The sequence below is a fragment of the Puntigrus tetrazona genome, chromosome 10 (assembly GCF_018831695.1).
Source record: "Puntigrus tetrazona isolate hp1 chromosome 10, ASM1883169v1, whole genome shotgun sequence".
Lineage (NCBI taxonomy): Eukaryota > Metazoa > Chordata > Actinopteri > Cypriniformes > Cyprinidae > Puntigrus > Puntigrus tetrazona.
Genome location: NC_056708.1, coordinates 13,338,878 through 13,355,761, shown reverse-complemented (window position 1 = coordinate 13,355,761; position 16,884 = coordinate 13,338,878). Strand labels below are relative to the sequence as shown.

Below are 16,884 nucleotides of genomic sequence, written 5' to 3'. Positions count from 1 at the left end.
GATCAAAACTCTATTTTTGATCAAATAAAAACAGCTACGGTGAGCATAAGACTTCCAATTGCCCAGTTGCAGTGGTTTAAACTTTAAAACACAACGATTTCTTTATATTTACTTACAATCGGCTAACCTCAGTTTCCTGCTTGCCTACAATATAAAAAAAAAACATGCACTGCTCTCAGATCAGTAAAACAATATCTAATGAAGCCCTCAACTGAAGCCCAACCACTGGGCTTGTTTTGCAGAACATTAAAGAGACTCTGGGACCTTCTAAAGCTCAGAGGGGATTCTGGGTAGGCCTGAATCCAAGGCATGGGAATAAAGAACTGCTGTGAAGCCATGAGTTTAATTAACACATTCCGCTAATATCTAATGTCCCCCACAAACAACCATAGAACCGAACCAACACAAAAGGTCTCCAAAACAATAAACCTCAACAGAACCTAAAGCAAAGCAGCATGCAGAACATGTTTAAGCCAAAGCCACACACTTAACACAAACGCCCTGATAAAAAAAAAAATGTCACAAACACACAGCGATCACCTTCGCATAGCGTTACGCTGCTATGGCGTCTAATCCCAGCAGTCAGGACACGCAGCCCCTCATGACCCAGGCATTCCTGATCACCTCGACGTGACAACAGGCAGTGCGCCATGAGAGAGAGCAGCAGGCACAGATGCCACGCAGAGCCTGGATGCCACGGGGCGCGGGGCACAATCAAAGGCATTCTTGTTTTGATTGAGCAGACAAGACCTCTGATTATATAAGAACACAGGTCCTGTGTCCTTAAAAGTCACCTCAGCCCACAAATGACTCTCTCAGGTTTTTACATTCCTTCTGTTTTTTCCTCTTCTCCGACTTACTACTTTATTCCTGCTTCAGGAAAGTCAAAAAAGGAGACTCAAGAATGAGAACATTTCCTGTTCATTTTCTTTTTAAAGTAACTGAGAAACTCATGTTGCTAAAATTGTTTATTGACTGGAAGGAGGTTTTGTTAAGGAGGGTGATCAATGTGACATTTGTAACAATACCGGAATTATGCAGTTGGTATTAGTTTCACAAATTCAACTGTAAAACATTTCTGTATTTAAAAAGTTATCGAATATAATTTCTTACCAAATGAATCAAAGTTCCATTCACACCAGGGATGTGTCATTATAGTCTATAAAAGAGTCCACATAACGACACAGCAGAATGATACACTTATCACTTTATAATATTTTTTCAGTTGATGAATTATAAAAACCCTGACAGCCAATCAGAAAATACTCAGCATTAAAGTTGCTGTATGTCATTTATCAAAGCATAAAAATATAATTTCTCCATATATTTAGTAAACATGCTATGTTTATCTACTTGTTTCTGTGAAAAATGATTCTATACAGCCAGTTTTTCTATTTTCAAATGTGTTCTGTGCGTTTCCCACTGCCAATAGTATTTCAACACCTTGGATCGCCAGTTGGTGAATAAGACAGTGTACTGTAACCATAAAAGCCAACAAACTAACTGGATCTGAAATCATATTTTATACTTTATATTTTTATATTTATACTATATTTTATACCTAAGTTTTACTTAGTGACTACAGGCATATTAATAAGTGGATAAATCTTAACAATTGCACATTCCTTTTGTGTGTCCGGGAGAAACAACTTTCTCCAATACTTTGAATTTGGTCTGTAGTATTCAACTGATTGATGCCAATATTACATAAAGCACTTTTAAAATGTATTTAAAAAAACAGACAAAACTACAGCACACACACTTAATATCAAATGAAATATACTTAGGCCCGGTTTCAAAGACAGGGCTTAGCCTAAGACAGAATTAGTTCAGTTAGTTTTATAAACATACCTTAGTAAAAAAGCATTACTAGGGTGCATCTTAAAGAAAAAACAAAGGCACTGACAAGATGAGTGAGTGCAAGATTCGTTCAGTTAGTGTAATTGTTAGTGTGACTTTCTTGTAGTGTAAGAATCCTTAAACACACAGCATTAGTGATTTCAGAGTATGTGCAATCGCAGTCTGTGCGATACTGTTCAGTTTTGCTATGGTATTATTAATGCATGTACTACAGCACATTCAAGGCTGTATCTGAATCACACATGTTTGACAGTAATCCCATTAGGCCATGTATCAGCAGAGCAGTCTCGCAGGGCTACTGAGAGCTCTGAAACACCCACACCTGTAGAGCACAGACATCAGTCCACACAGCCATATGGAAAAACACTTACATTGCTCTCACACTAACAAACACTTCATGGATTCATAGTGCAAATGTTCAATCATAATCCACACCAGGCAGAGTTAAAGCTAACTCTAGGGTCATTTCACTTCCGTAATGTGATGTATTCCTCAATACAAGCTACCGCTCTATGGAAATTATCAGTTGTGTCAATGAGCAGCTAGGGCAGTTGTGTTTGCATATGCTTTGGTGTCTATGAGTGTGTGTGTGTTTTAAACAGTGTGAACTCGACTCTCAGACCACCAAGGCAGTAAAACCATGATCCTTTTTGAGCTTTGTAATGCATACTCTCCCACAAACATTCAGCCTCTGTCTACTCTTCATCTCAGCTATTTCTACCACAACACACACACATTTCTCCCATGGGTTCTCTCCAGACAGTTCCTGTATTGCTCATCAGAGCATGCAGATTTAATACACACACACACACACACACACACAAATACTCATGGACCAGTGCCATTTTCCCACACATGCTAAAATGATTTGACATCCATCCACTGGGATCATAAGGAGGTTCCTTGTTTAGCTAAACATGACTGTTAAATTCCTTCAGTATGGACCATGTCCTCCATTCTCAAACTCAGAAAAAAATCTCTAAGCAGCATTAAGTTCAGTTGCTGAGCAAATGGATACTTTTGCTTAAGTATCAGAAAACCAAGTGATTTTAGGAGAAACATTAAGACAAAGTAAATCCTTAAAGCACATACAGTAAGAGCATGGTTTCCTTCAAAAAGAAATGAACAGTAAAAAAAAAAAACGTTTAACTTAATTCGATACGACTGACTGTCTATAAAATCTTTATAACGTTAATTTTAAGCTTTCAAAAAAATTCCAAATGGCATGCTGCATATAATAAAGATAAAACTGAGCCATTTGTAAATCAGAGTAATTAGAAGATGCAGATTCTGGTACCTCTAGACATCGGCAGACAGCTGGGTGTTATGAGTACGATCTTAAAACCATAGTGGAGATTTCCGTCAAACATTCAGCATGATTTATTCTGTCCGTCTTTCAGAAGAGGTTGTTCCAGCCCTGCTCCTCTTCGCCACTGAGTTCAGCTGTATGTTTCTCGTTCTCTACACTTCACCTCCTGACTGTAACGCTTATGTGCCAGTCCCTCTTCCGCCCTCCCCTCCAGTCTCTAAACAGCTGGAGTATGTACAGTCTTCAGCCCCCCGTCCCCCTCCTCACCCGTGAGCATGTGAGAAAATGAACATGTGCTGCTACCTTCAGGGCACCATCGATCATATGCACACACACACACACACACACACACACACACACACACACACACACACACAGCTGGAGATGCAACCTGTTGGAATGCCTGTACAGTAACAAAATACAGTCAAGTGCTAGGAAAAATCTCTCTCTCTCTCTCTCTCTCTCTCTCTCTCTCTATATATATATATATATATATATATATATATATATATATATATATATATATATATATATATATATATATATATATATATATATATATATATATATATATATATATATATAAGAATATATTTTTTTATAGTTATACAAGAAAATCCTATTAAATCCTATTATTAAAGCCAAATACAGAAGTATAAATTAACACAATTTCAATGTATTTGGACCAAATATTCAAATTTGAATGTTTTGAATTGATAACAATATTTAATTTATTCAATCTGTAGCTACATCAGTTTCATCACAACTCACATTTACATTAAAATACATAGACTTTTTTTTTTTTTGAGATTCCTTCACAAGGGCATGATGATATTTCAGGAACCTTGGCATCAAAAAGTTTGAGAACCCCCACTTTTAAAGAACTGTTTTATAGTCTGTAATTGCCCTTTTCTCTCTTTCTTGTGCTGTCGAGCGGTGAAATGATAGGAGGAGGAATAACACTGGAGAAGAATGGCTCACAAAAGAATAACAACGGAGGAGAAAGAGAGACTGCTGTGTGTGTAAAAGAGAGATACCAGAGGGTCAAGTGTGGGCTAAGTGGCTCTGGGCACACTCCCCAGAGTCCTCACACATTCCCTTCTGGGAACACGACGAGGCTGCACGTGTGAGGTTGTGTGTGTGTGTGTGTGTGTGTGTGTGTGTGTGTGTGTGTGTGTGTGTGTGTGTGATGGGAAGATAGACAGCAGTGACAGACAAAGGAATGCAGGAATCATATGGCATGAGGGAATCAGCAGTCAGAACTGAAAGAATAACAATCCATTAAACAGCAGGCTACTTTTCATTGGACAACTGCTAAAATAATAGATTTTGTGCTTTTGTGGATATTTGTGAGCAATGCAAATCATGCAGCATCAAAAAGTGAAGGCTTCCATATCTCTATGCAGTTCACGCTTGATTTCAGGACTCAGGTATCATTCGTATTTTTTGAATCAATGATGTGCCAAATTAAAATACTCATGTGTTAGTTCAAACAGTTTGGGCAGTACTGATCCAAGCCTTAATAAACACCGCTAGTAACAAATAATATTCTCTATGATTCACATGTATGACCATACCTCTTTTGAGCAACAGAGGGCAACCAAGAGCAAGGGAAAAAAATAAAAAAAGCAAAGACAAAAAAAAATCTTTAGCGCTGAAGGTAGTGTCAACCTACTGAAATCTCAAACTTTACAATACGAAGGCAAATGGCATATATAGTACCCACAAAATGGTACAAAAGCTGTCACTGGGGTGATACCCTAGCATATGCTGGTTATGTATATTTTGAATCATGGCAGCTGGTTTAAGCTGGTCCTTGGTTGATAATGAACTGGTATAAGCTGGTCATGAGTTATAAGATGGTCCAACAGGATATGTGCCATTAAGAACTAACAGGCCTATGTACACCCGAGGTACTAATATGCATCTTTTACAGGAAAAAACGTGTCCCTTGTGAAAAAATACCACCCCAAGTGACAGCTTTTTGCCATTTTTTGGGTGGAACCACCATAGCATTTATTATGTCTTCTTCATGAGGCTTTTCACACAATTTAATGAATCAGTTTACTGAATCATCTGTATAGAACTTGCAAAGCGTGAACAGCATTTAAATCCCTCGCATATAGCTTTTTTATACAGTTTTTTACCTTCTACACATTCCTGCTAAATACTTAGTCCAAAGCCTCCATTCTGACTTCATGATAAAATGTTCTGTTAAAAAAATGTGATTTAAGTTTTAAAATCTCCTTGGGATATTCAAAATCTATTTGCCAGTGATGATGCCGTAGAACACGATGATGATGTCATAATAGCTTGGGTCCAATCTCCTGACTTTCTTCTCCTTCACTGGAGCACTTTACTGGAATATGCTTCCTTTCAAATGATTGCGATCCCTTCAGGAAATTCCATTCGAATCTAGCTCAAAGTACCACCACCCTCTCGACCAACGTATGCTATTCCAAAAAATAGCATAGATAGTTCCCGCCTTTTGCGTGTCATTGTTTTGATAAATGCTTAACTGTACTGTATGTACAGGAGACGAATGTTGGCTGAACTGAATCACTGGTCCACTGAAGCCAGTGATTCAGTGACTGCTGTTGAGCAACCGCACACATGCCACAGCAGCTCATGATATGACAAACACACACATTCAGCATCCAGGAATCCACCCTGCATACTAAGAAATGTTAGATAAGGATACTCATCATGACCCAATTCAAACATATCTGTATAAATCAAAAATGATTGGCTTTTATTTTCTACTCTGTCTAGGAAACGAGGCAAAAATGTTTAGTAATAATAGTTAGGTCTAATATTTCATTATTTAGGCTATTTGGTGGATTTCCTTATAAAGACACAACCTACGTGCAGTCAGGAATCTGGTATGCTGCACGTGGGTGAAGACTGCTTTTAGGTGAAAATATTTTTCTTTCCGATACTAAAATAATATGAAAGTACTTGGCAGGCTTGTACATAACTGTCACAGCTGTGAACCACAAATTAAATGAACAATTCACTGAAAAAAATACAATTCTAGTTTACTTGTTGATCTAGACCTCCATAGAAAACAAAAATGATGCTTATGTGCGAGTTCTTTTTGATGAATTAAAAATGAACTACTCTTTTGAGCTGGTTCTTTTGATGAATACTGAATCAGCTTGAAACACTCCCCCTGTATAATTTACAGCACAAGCTGAGAAAGCAAATGTAACATTCTAATTAAAATGTGGCACGTGTATGAGAATCAAGTTGAATCAAATCAAATTGAGAGCGTGTCAGAATCAAAGCAGATCAGATCAAATAAAGAGCTTGTGAAGTGGAATTAAGTTAAACTGAGAGCTAGCTGAAAAAAATAGTATTCAATTCATATCAAGAGTTTTTAAAAAGGAGCTTGTAAAACAGAATTGAAACTGATGTGTATTGTATATAATTAAATGAGCTCCAATTAAGATGCTCATATTTCAGTCTTATGGCACTGCCTTCAGTCCACATTTAGCTCAAACCATTTCACAGTGGCAGACCTGCTTTATCAAAGTGCTGCGGATGACAGGCACCAGGCCCAGTTTTTGATGGAATGGGGTATTCTTGGACCCGCTCACGGTACAGCTGCTAACACTTAGTCTGCAGTCAAGAAAAAGAAGGTCAGGTTAAGATCTGAGATACGGTCGGAGCGAATCTACATCTCAAAAGTTGAATTTTGTTAAATAAATGTCAAAATCTCCCAGTAGTCTCAGTGCACTGTGGGTCAAACTACCTTATTAAGTGCAGAATATAAATCATTTTAAATGAATGATCTTGTCTCCACAGATGGAGGTGAATATATCCTCCAGCATGATATGTATGCACATGCCACAGTCATGACTGGACAAGCCTGTGATTTCACCAGAGCTCTACAGCCATCCAGACCTCCATGAGCCAAATGACAGAATAACCGGTGTGCAGTCCAAACATTCCTGCTGCCGAGTGAGAGAAAGTGTGTGTGTGTGTACGCGAGCAGATTCCAACCAAAACTGAAGCTGCCACACACTGCATTTCTATTGACCTCTAAAGCATTTCACTGTCAAAACAAAGCTAAACAACAGTAGTGTAATTGCAAACATATTTAACAAATCATATATATGTCTCTCGGTAATACTTCTTGTTAATGAGCAGACAAACCAAAACGAACCACCTAGCTAGACCTCCAAGAAAGCAAAACACTGGTGTTAACCTTTTGAAACAAATACTGCACTCACAGATAAAGACTTGTCATGTGTTGTGCCATCATATGCTTGAAGTATAAAAGGGTTATTCATTAATAATGCTGGTGATTTGTGGATAATACTTTGGATTTGGACAGGCTGTTCTCTAGTGCAAGAAACACAAAGGCTCTTTACATCTAGAAAACACAAGAAAACTTTGTCTCGTAGCCAATATTACAACTGAAAACAGGATCGGCTTACCACGTCAAAGCTGAGAGCAAAGTGCATCATATTCACGTAAACAAGACCGAAAAATGAAGAAAAATATCTTTTGGGGCATTTAATAACGTTTCTGCATCTTGTTTGGCTTGAAGGTATCATAAAGTTCTAAAACATGGAATGTATAATGTCAAAAGAAATCACTTTAATATCCCTTTTTTTTTACCAGACAATAAACAGAGATCAAAAAGGCCCTAATTCTAACATGTCAGTTTTTAGAAATCTCAACAATGTCTTAAACTGTGCTCAGGTTTGTTGATATACCAAAGTTTGCAATCAAAAGTTAATCAGATGTAGACAGTGCTACAGTGCACTGCTGATACAGACAGAATTAATGCACATGATGTCCGAAACGTTACCCAAAGCACCTCTCATACCTTGGGATATCTTCTTCAGCAGCTGTTGCCTAGCTATGATTCGGGCCAGGCGTAGTCCAGAACGCCTGCGGTGGCTGTCCAATCTGAGGTATATATCTTGAGTCTCTGGAGTCATGCTTCCCAAACACTCACTGTCCATGGATTCATCTAATAGGTCAGTCAACATTGTACCCATCTCTCCGCTGTCCTCAGGTACAGAGGAACGCAAAAGCGCTTCCATAAATGTAACACTTATCCCTCCCTTAACTTTCACACCCACAGCTGAATCTGCACTGAAATACACTTTAAAGTGTTCTCCTTGTGTCATTTACTCTTAACACTGACAAGTACACAGACCCAAACACACCTAAGTCATGAAGTCAGTTCTGATCTGAGTGCACATTTTCATCTGCACCACCCACTTTATGGTCGTGTGACCGCGAAAGGAGCCAATAGGGTTTGAGAGGGTAGAAAGCACAGTGTGGCCAACTGAACGCCAGCCAAAAACCTGCTTCAGTGTGATTTTAAAGCGTGTTTCTCAAGTACAGTGTGTGTGTGTGTGTGTGTGTGTGTGTGTGTGTGTGTGTGTGTGTGTGTAGATGTATCAGCCAAAGAAAAGAGAAATGAATGGTGCACCTGGGGAAAAAAATGTCATCCAACATACCATAAGATAGAAAAAAAATCTTAACAGTGAAGTGCAATTGGAAGGAGTGTGATATCGCAAATGTCAAAAAGAACAGCAATATCCTCAGAGATCTCAAGACATCTGCTAAATATTTCAAATCAAAACAGTCTAGAATAATATGCACAGCAAACAGAATGTAAGCATGCGCCTCCAGGACCGCTCACATTTGATTGGTCTTGGGTGTTAGGGAAATGTTGTACAACTGTAATCATTTAAATATATTTAAATATATTAAATATATACTTTTTTTAGAATAAATCATTCTGAATAAAATAGACTAAAAGGTTCAAAGTAAAAAAAAAAAAGTAATACAAACTTAAAACCTGTAATAAAGTATGCAGGATAGTGTTATTTCTTAAAAACTCTTCGTGTTCTGTTATCATGTTCTTACCATTTACAGTTTGGGCTGAAATAATTAGTCATATCCCAATAATTAAACAAAATGTCCTGTTATAATGTTATACATTACTCAACAACAAAAAATGTTTAGAAGTACTGATTCAATATCTGCAATCCTCGTTCTTATGGACACTAAAAAAATGCAATGTTATGTTAAGCTTATGTTCAGTTCCAAGCATTTCTACTGAACCGTGAAAATTCAAAGAATAAAAAATGGCACATTTCTTTTTCCCTACTTAAATGTTTGAAGGAAGCATTGGCAAGCCTGGATAGATGCAGTTGAAAACACGCTGAGGGGAATCTCGCGATGACTGCCATCTGGTGTTCATACAATGCAGTTCGTTTTGAAAAAGTCATTCATAATTCACTCAGTTCAGCTAAGGACTCCCTTCAAGCTGCATAACCGCTACAGAATTCAAGACACCCACATAAGGGCAGTGCCAAAATTACCTAAACATGAACTTGATCCATGAAAACAAACCTGTGTCATTACGGACATTCGCTTATGAGCTAAATCCAGCACGGGTCAAACTGAGGTGAGTGGTTCGTGTCTAAATCAAGGGGACACTGCTTACAGTAATCCCACATGTTTTATCAGTAACGCGACTCTTTATATTCCTCTTTACATGCAATGTTTACCCAAAGGATAAAAGGTCTGAGTGCTGGAGCAGAAATGAACCCTCGGGTTGAAAGGAGAAAAAATAAGGTTAGTGGGTTGACTAGAAGAGAGAGTCTGTAAAGCACACAGTGAGTCCAGATTGCTTTTAAATGAACTTTTCCTGTCATTTCCTCACTTAAAGCCACAAAGGAGTCAGTAGAGCCTTGCCATTAGTGTTTTAATGGACTCAATTTTACTAGAATTACATTATTCCCAAAGGCACGCAAAGAAAGATTCTCAAGCTCAATATAGGTCACTAAAATACTGTAATATACTATTCATGCGCCCCCTCAGACTTCTTAACCAGCTGGATTTTAAAAGCAATTTCCAAAAAAAAGGTAGCCATGACTGTAAATAGAAAAAGTGTTTTGATGGAAATCGCTCGTGACACGTAATTTACAACTGAACAATTATAATATTTCACAAATTTTAACATGCGTTTCCCACCACCCCGAAAAAAATGACATTATTCTCCTCCTAACACTGTTTAACTCTGCGAAAATCTGCGAAAATCTCAGGTAAAACTAAACATTTCCTACTTGATAAAAGAGCGTGGAGGACAACGACACAGGTGCAAAACGAGAGTTATTTTTTGAGCACGTACGAAAACTATACTTAACTGCTACTGTATATGAACACCTTAAAAGGGAATTATATCATAAACGTATTCAACTACTATTCTATCACGTCAGAAGAACAAACAGAAACGTTTTAAATACCGAAACACACTAGAAACAAACATAATGGTCCACAATATACTACTTTTGGGAGTGTGAGGAAATTTAAAATAGGTGAAAAACGTGATACGGATCGAGTGTACTGATTAGTTTTTGTGCAGGAATGCAGCGCGTTTAATCGAGTTAAAAGGCAGCAGACATCAGCTAATGACATTACGCGCGACTGCGGCTTTACGCGCACAACATACCGCTGGAGAGCAATGTCAACGTTGATTTTAATTATTTATAGACAGCGCGAGCATTCATCGCATGCAAGCTTATTAAAATCCATCCCAGCGAAGAGGTCACAAAATGACCATGACCTAAAAACGCGACCTTCCCCGGGCCCGTGCGGTATATGATCAAATGGACGATGCATTGTTGTTTATTTCAAAAGTTGACTCGTCGACTGACCTGCCAGTCGCTTCTCCCTGATGTTCCTCCACAGTAAATCCCAGGCTTTCGACGTGGAGTCGCGCAGCTGCTCGCTGATGGACCGCCGAAGCTGCAGTTTGCTGGACTTTCGCCTCGTTGTCATCGTGAACGGTGACACATATCAGCGCCGCGCCCGGGTTTCCTCGGAGAGCACCGTTATCCGTTATCCGCCGCTCGGACTCGCTCCGGTGCCGCAGTTGTCGTCACTCCACCTGATACGCGGCGCTGCGTCACCTTGCAGCAGGAGAACAGCGAAGCGTGTTTATATTTCGCTCCGACACGAGGCTGCGTCGGACGCAGAATCCGCTCGGGTGGCTCTCATGCTCTCTGAGGTTTTCCCGCGCCTCTAATCAGCGCAATATGACAGCGAGAACAGCTGTGTGAAACTTTCCAGCACTAATGCAATGCAGAGGCGCATGGTACCTTCACTACAATAATTCTCTCTCTCTCTCTCTCTCTCTCTCTCTCTCTCTCTCTCTCTCGCTCTCTCTCGCTCTCTTCATAGCGGAAATTAGCCTAATGCTGGATGGATCACAATATTTGCATGATATATATATATATATATATATATATATATATATATATATATATATATATATATATATATATATATATATACTATAGCCTATATTACAATATGGTCCCACTTTATATTAGCTGGCTGTAACCATACTTACATTTACATTAATTAACTTTGTACAATGCACTTGTTGTGTGCATACATGTTTTTACATTGTAGTCATATATTTTTTGAAAACCTATGTAATTACATCTGTAAATAATTTCTGTAATTACATTTGTAATTACACTATTGACCCATAAAATACACCTTTAACTTGCCCTTAAATCTGCCCATACCACCAAACCTGACTGTCCCTTAACTTATTCCTTAATCTACCTCAAAAACAGCAAACAGCAAAAATATGATCACAATAAGTACATTATACTCATTTTTTGATGTAAGCACATAGTAGTTAAGGGCGCTTAATATAAAGCCAATATTTTGTCTAGCGTTTCAATTTGTATAAAAGAGCATAGGCTGTTCTTGCCAAAAGAAAGAAAAGAAAGAAAAGAAAATTTTACATTTACTCCATTAATGACCAGGAAATACTTGTTGACCTTTAGTGGGGCATGCTGTCACAATGGAAAACCAAGCTTATTATAGACCTTTGAGCAAAAAAAATTAAACAGTTACCTCATTATAAAAATAAAAAAAACAATGTGAAATTGTACACATTTATAGCAGTAAACAAGTGACTGCATAACAGCTTTGCCCTGACCTTTTGAAAAATGAGTCTCTTATGCCCACCAAGGTTGCATTTATACATTGTTTTCAGGATTCTTTGATAAACAGAAAATTCAAAAGACCAGCGTTTATTTGAAATATGAAATAGTTTTTTTAATGGTGAGAAAAGTTATTTGCAAAAGCATTATGTCTAGGGTTCAAGGCAACTTGCAATTGCTAAGGCTGTAAAAAAAAATTATATAAGATTGTTGCATTGCAGCATGTCATAATGCATACTTACACACACCTATCCAGTTACGCACAAAGTCCTGTCTTTCTTTAGTGTGCACATACACATATACATTCTTACTCTCACACACACGCGCGCACACACACATTCCAGTGTCATGCATTACACTGGCTCAGCTCCCTCTCGGAAGGGGGTGTTTCAGAGGAAGGTTTTACGCTGGAGATTTATGTCAGTAGGTTACAGTGGTGACATGACTGGCGTGAGGTGTGGAGAGAAAGGGAAACCCATGAACACAGGGTTAAAGCAGTAAGTCCGATCTAGGTGGGTCACAGTTAAACCGGATATGGCACTGCAACAGAGCCTGAACCTCCTCAGCACACAAACTGAGAGGAAAAGTACTCAAACCTCAAAATAAAACACTCAAGTAACTCTACCCTGCAAGCAGTGGTGCTGGAGCCAGTCTGGCGCTGAAAGGGTCTCAGCGCCGCTGAGGTCTCGCGCTTCAAGAAGAAGTGTTAACATTTCTATATACATCCTAGTGAGGATTTATGTTTTAGAGCTTTTAAAGAGACAGGGCTGTGAAGAAATTGAATAAAAGCCTGTATTATTCATAAACAACACCGATGATTCTCACTACGCGACCAAAAAATGAAGTAAGAGCAATTATATATATTGTCTGCCACTATATGGACGGCAAAAATTCAAGCGCAAAGTTGTATGAATGTGCAACCTGTGCGTGGCCCCAAACGTCACTCCATGTTAGCGTGGTTATCAGCTAACTGCTCATCTGTGTGAAAGAGTGAATTCATATTGAGTCACCCCGGCCCCTCAGGAGACCCTAATGAATATTCATATCAGAGACCCGTGGGCGTTACGGGGAGTCACTGGCCTTTGGAATCTTGTACTACTTTCTTTAAATCTTCCCGATTGCAAGAACGCATCGCAAAACGTTCTAAAAATATGTCCTTCACTTGTTCCACAAAAATCAGGGCAAATCAACCCCCTAGTGCCTAACAGAGAGCAGCCAATCACAACAGGAGACCTGTTTTTGTGAGCAAACATGCCATTGAGAGCGGGCGTGTAATGGGATAGAATTAGGACAGACAGATATCCACAGAATCAATGGGAAACAGGGACTTAAGAATGGCACAACTCTCAGTTTCTGGATAAGGCTAAGGATTTTCCCTCCTTTTTTTTTTTAAATACTCATACTTCACACACTTAAACCTTAGAATCATTATATAACTTTAATGTTGCATTAAAAAAAAAGATGAACGTAACAGCAAATTGTACTTTAAAATAATTAATTTAAAATTAAATTAAATAAATTTACCCCCTTACAAGCTTCACAGATTTCAGGGGGCAAAAGATCAGTTATCCATTGTCATCTGTGTATGGATGTGTAAAGCACAACTCACACAGAGGTCACTTTTAATATCTTTCTGTTGGTCAGTGTGGTGAATCCATAAATCCTCATCTTTTAAATTCAATCTTTTGCCCTCTATGAAATTCCAAATCCTGTAGATTCCTATCGACTGGATTTTGCCCACAAAAAAAATGTATCTTTTGACAGTGCTGAGAAGAAAGCTGCCCACGTGTGTGGATTTTAGTTTGGGTAAATAATTACAGGCTTGTGGTCGTTCAGTGACGAGCGAGGAATGCAGGGCCGCAAGGTCAGATGGACATAGTCACTGATCTAACTTTCAGTATAGGGGGCTTCTCCGCACATCAAGGCTCATCTCTGTCAAAACACGCTCTAGAAGGAAATCCCCTTCAAGTTTCCAGTAAATACAACGCTATTTCCTTCCTCTCTTGTCTTCTGCAACCACAAATCACATCTTTCAGATATCTTTTGGACAAAAACCCGTCCTCAGATTTTCCCCCTAATTCCAAACATGCCCAATATCCTACAACTGATGTTTCCCTGCTGTTTCCGAACTTTTGAGTAGACCCCCTGTTGCTCTGGAATCATTTTCCTCACCAAAATGAGGAACATCAAGATTAGGAAGAAGCTGTCCGCCAGATGGTGGTTTCCATTGACCTTATTTGTGGGTTTGTGGCTGCTTTTCCTGTGGGGAGTGTTTTAATCTGGGGCCTGATTCATCCGAGTTTCTGAGAGGTGATGAAAATCATGAAAATCTTGGCCTGTTTCACCAAAAGCAGAAAATGTGAAAAGTGTTTGAGGTTGTAAATTCAAAAGTAAAATTCTGACATGATATTCTAACGGTTTATTTTGTTTCCTTTCACGATGGCTTTGACTTTTAGCGTTCTTTAAATAAATAAATCAAATTAAAGTCTGCCAAAATATTTCCACCCTCTCTCTGACCCTGAATGAACAAGTCATGTTTTGCTGCTGTGCCTTTGGGACTTCTATGTAAGCATCTTCTTTTTGCATATGAAATGAGAAAACACAAGGGCTATTTACATCTTTGTACTGAAAACAACCGTTATTAACTACTTTGTTATGCCACACCCACATTTTCCAGAAATGTTCCTTTGGAAAGACACTCGGAGCAATGAGTCTCAGCATCAGTCTCATCATCAGTCTCAACAGAGAGCCAAAAAGCCTATAAAATGGGTCAGAGGCTGTCTGGAGCCTCGGTTGAGTCCTGCCCTTCCCAGAGTGTCCCATCTTTGGATCTCTCTTCCACAACATAAACACACCAATATATTGTTTCAATCCCTGGAGTTGTTTTAATTGGTTCCTAAAGCACTTAATAATGGCACGAGATTATTATCATAGAGGTGAGGATTACTGGGGCTGAGGGGATGGGCTGGGGCCAAACAATGGCTAATGGATGCAGAGGAAGTGTGTTTATGTGAATGTAAGTGTTTCTACTATCCAGAAGAACCCAGTGTTTGTGTTGGCCACCCAGTGCAACTGTTTTGTCCTGAGGCTCAGAGGGACAAAATATCCTGCCGGATCGCAACCCCCTTCCTTCCCAATATCAGCCCCCTCTGGCCTTTTGAACTGCCATTGGTGGACTTCACAGATTCAGATATATCTCTATATGGATGTGCGTATAGATGTATGTATGGGTATTTAGACTTTGTCTCTGTATTCCATAATCAGGTCATCCAAGAGCATCCTCTTACACAAATGAAGATAAATGCTGCCCATTACAGTGCTTTACAAAGAGCACATTTATGTCCATGATACACACACACACACGCATACATACACACAATGTACACATAATCCATTAGAGAATATTACAGAGTGCCCATTTAAGCATTTACTAAACTATAAGGAAAAGAGGATATTTAAGCTAGGTTTTGCATTTCTAAAGAGGGTTTACTGATGGCTGAACTATAAATAGATAGACAGTCTAGTACAGACCACAACCACAAACACAGCATCAACTACAAAACACTCAGCAAGGGGGCAAAGGCAGACAGAAGAGTGTGTGTTCTGTAAGGGTAAGGGTAAGATTTCTCGCAAGACATAAACTTTGCCTTTAAGTGGACCAGAAAGTATTAATCATTACAGAAATATACGATATTGTTAGGCAATTTATGAACCAAATAGCAAAATAACAAAAGAATAACCCATAGCTTACCAGGAAATGTGAAATAATGCTTAATAATGACTAATGAGTAAAAAGATTATATATTTTTTGCAAATTTATTGAACATGCTATATATTATATATATATATATATATATATATATATATATATATATATATATATATATATATATATATATATATATATATATATATATATATATATATTATATATTATGTTTTATTTTTAATATTTGTTTTATAACAAATATTACACGTTTTAGTGACAATGATAATATTTTATACACATGCATGTATATATAATTGCAAATAAAGATAAATAATTTGTAGATATATACTGTATGTGTGTGTATTTAAAAATAAAAAATATGCAAACCAAAAAGGGTAATTCAAGATATGATAATGGTAAAATTATAACATAACATAACAATAAACAACAATAATAATAATTAACACTACATAACATAAACAATGACAATAATGAACACTAAAACATCCAGAACAAATGCTGCCAGATCTGTTTACTGAAGTACTTTGAAACCCCTCAAATGATCATCCAGGAGTGGGGGGCCGGGAACCTCAGTGCCACCCAAGTGGGCAAGAGTGAGTGCCACAGTTGACTGGAAAACACACCCTGATGCCAACAATTCCATGGGAGGGTTGAGGGTTGTGTATGCGGTTTGTTGTAGGAACAGAGTAGGCTGTCTGCCAAAGCTCAGAGTGCTGAATTAGCAGTCCAATTAAATGTGCTCAACACTTGCACAGCAGGCTAATTAAGCGACCTTCGTTTAGAAACAAACTAAATTGACATCCTACTGGAGTGGAATCTCTGAGACTCTCAAAACTCTCTCCAGTTATTACAAACATCCAACGGTTTTACGCTAGAGAATCTCTTATAGCGCCTTACCGTAACGGCAGCGTGTGGTTTTAAATGCGATGCGCTGTTAACTGCTGAGCCAAGAGCTTTCTTTTTTACTGCCTGCAAAATATGCCGTCCCACAC

General features: G+C 38.4%; 1 protein-coding gene across 4 annotated transcripts in view; it reads right to left on the bottom strand.

Moving 5' to 3' along the window:
- stard13a (StAR-related lipid transfer (START) domain containing 13a) overlaps positions 1–16,884 on the bottom strand; it is a 46,283-nt gene that overhangs the window by 19,192 nt on the left and 10,207 nt on the right. The window contains exon 1 of one of the 4 annotated variants that reach the window (XM_043250698.1): positions 10,858–11,326. The exons of 1 other annotated variant lie outside the window; for it this stretch is intronic. In XM_043250698.1, coding sequence (XP_043106633.1) covers positions 10,858–10,981 — 124 coding nt within the window. In that variant the 5' untranslated portion in view covers positions 10,982–11,326. Of the gene's footprint in view, positions 1–3,157; positions 3,315–8,006; positions 8,364–10,857; positions 11,327–16,884 lie in introns of those variants that run through there. 2 more of the 4 variants (XM_043250697.1, XM_043250699.1) reach the window with 2 other exon arrangements.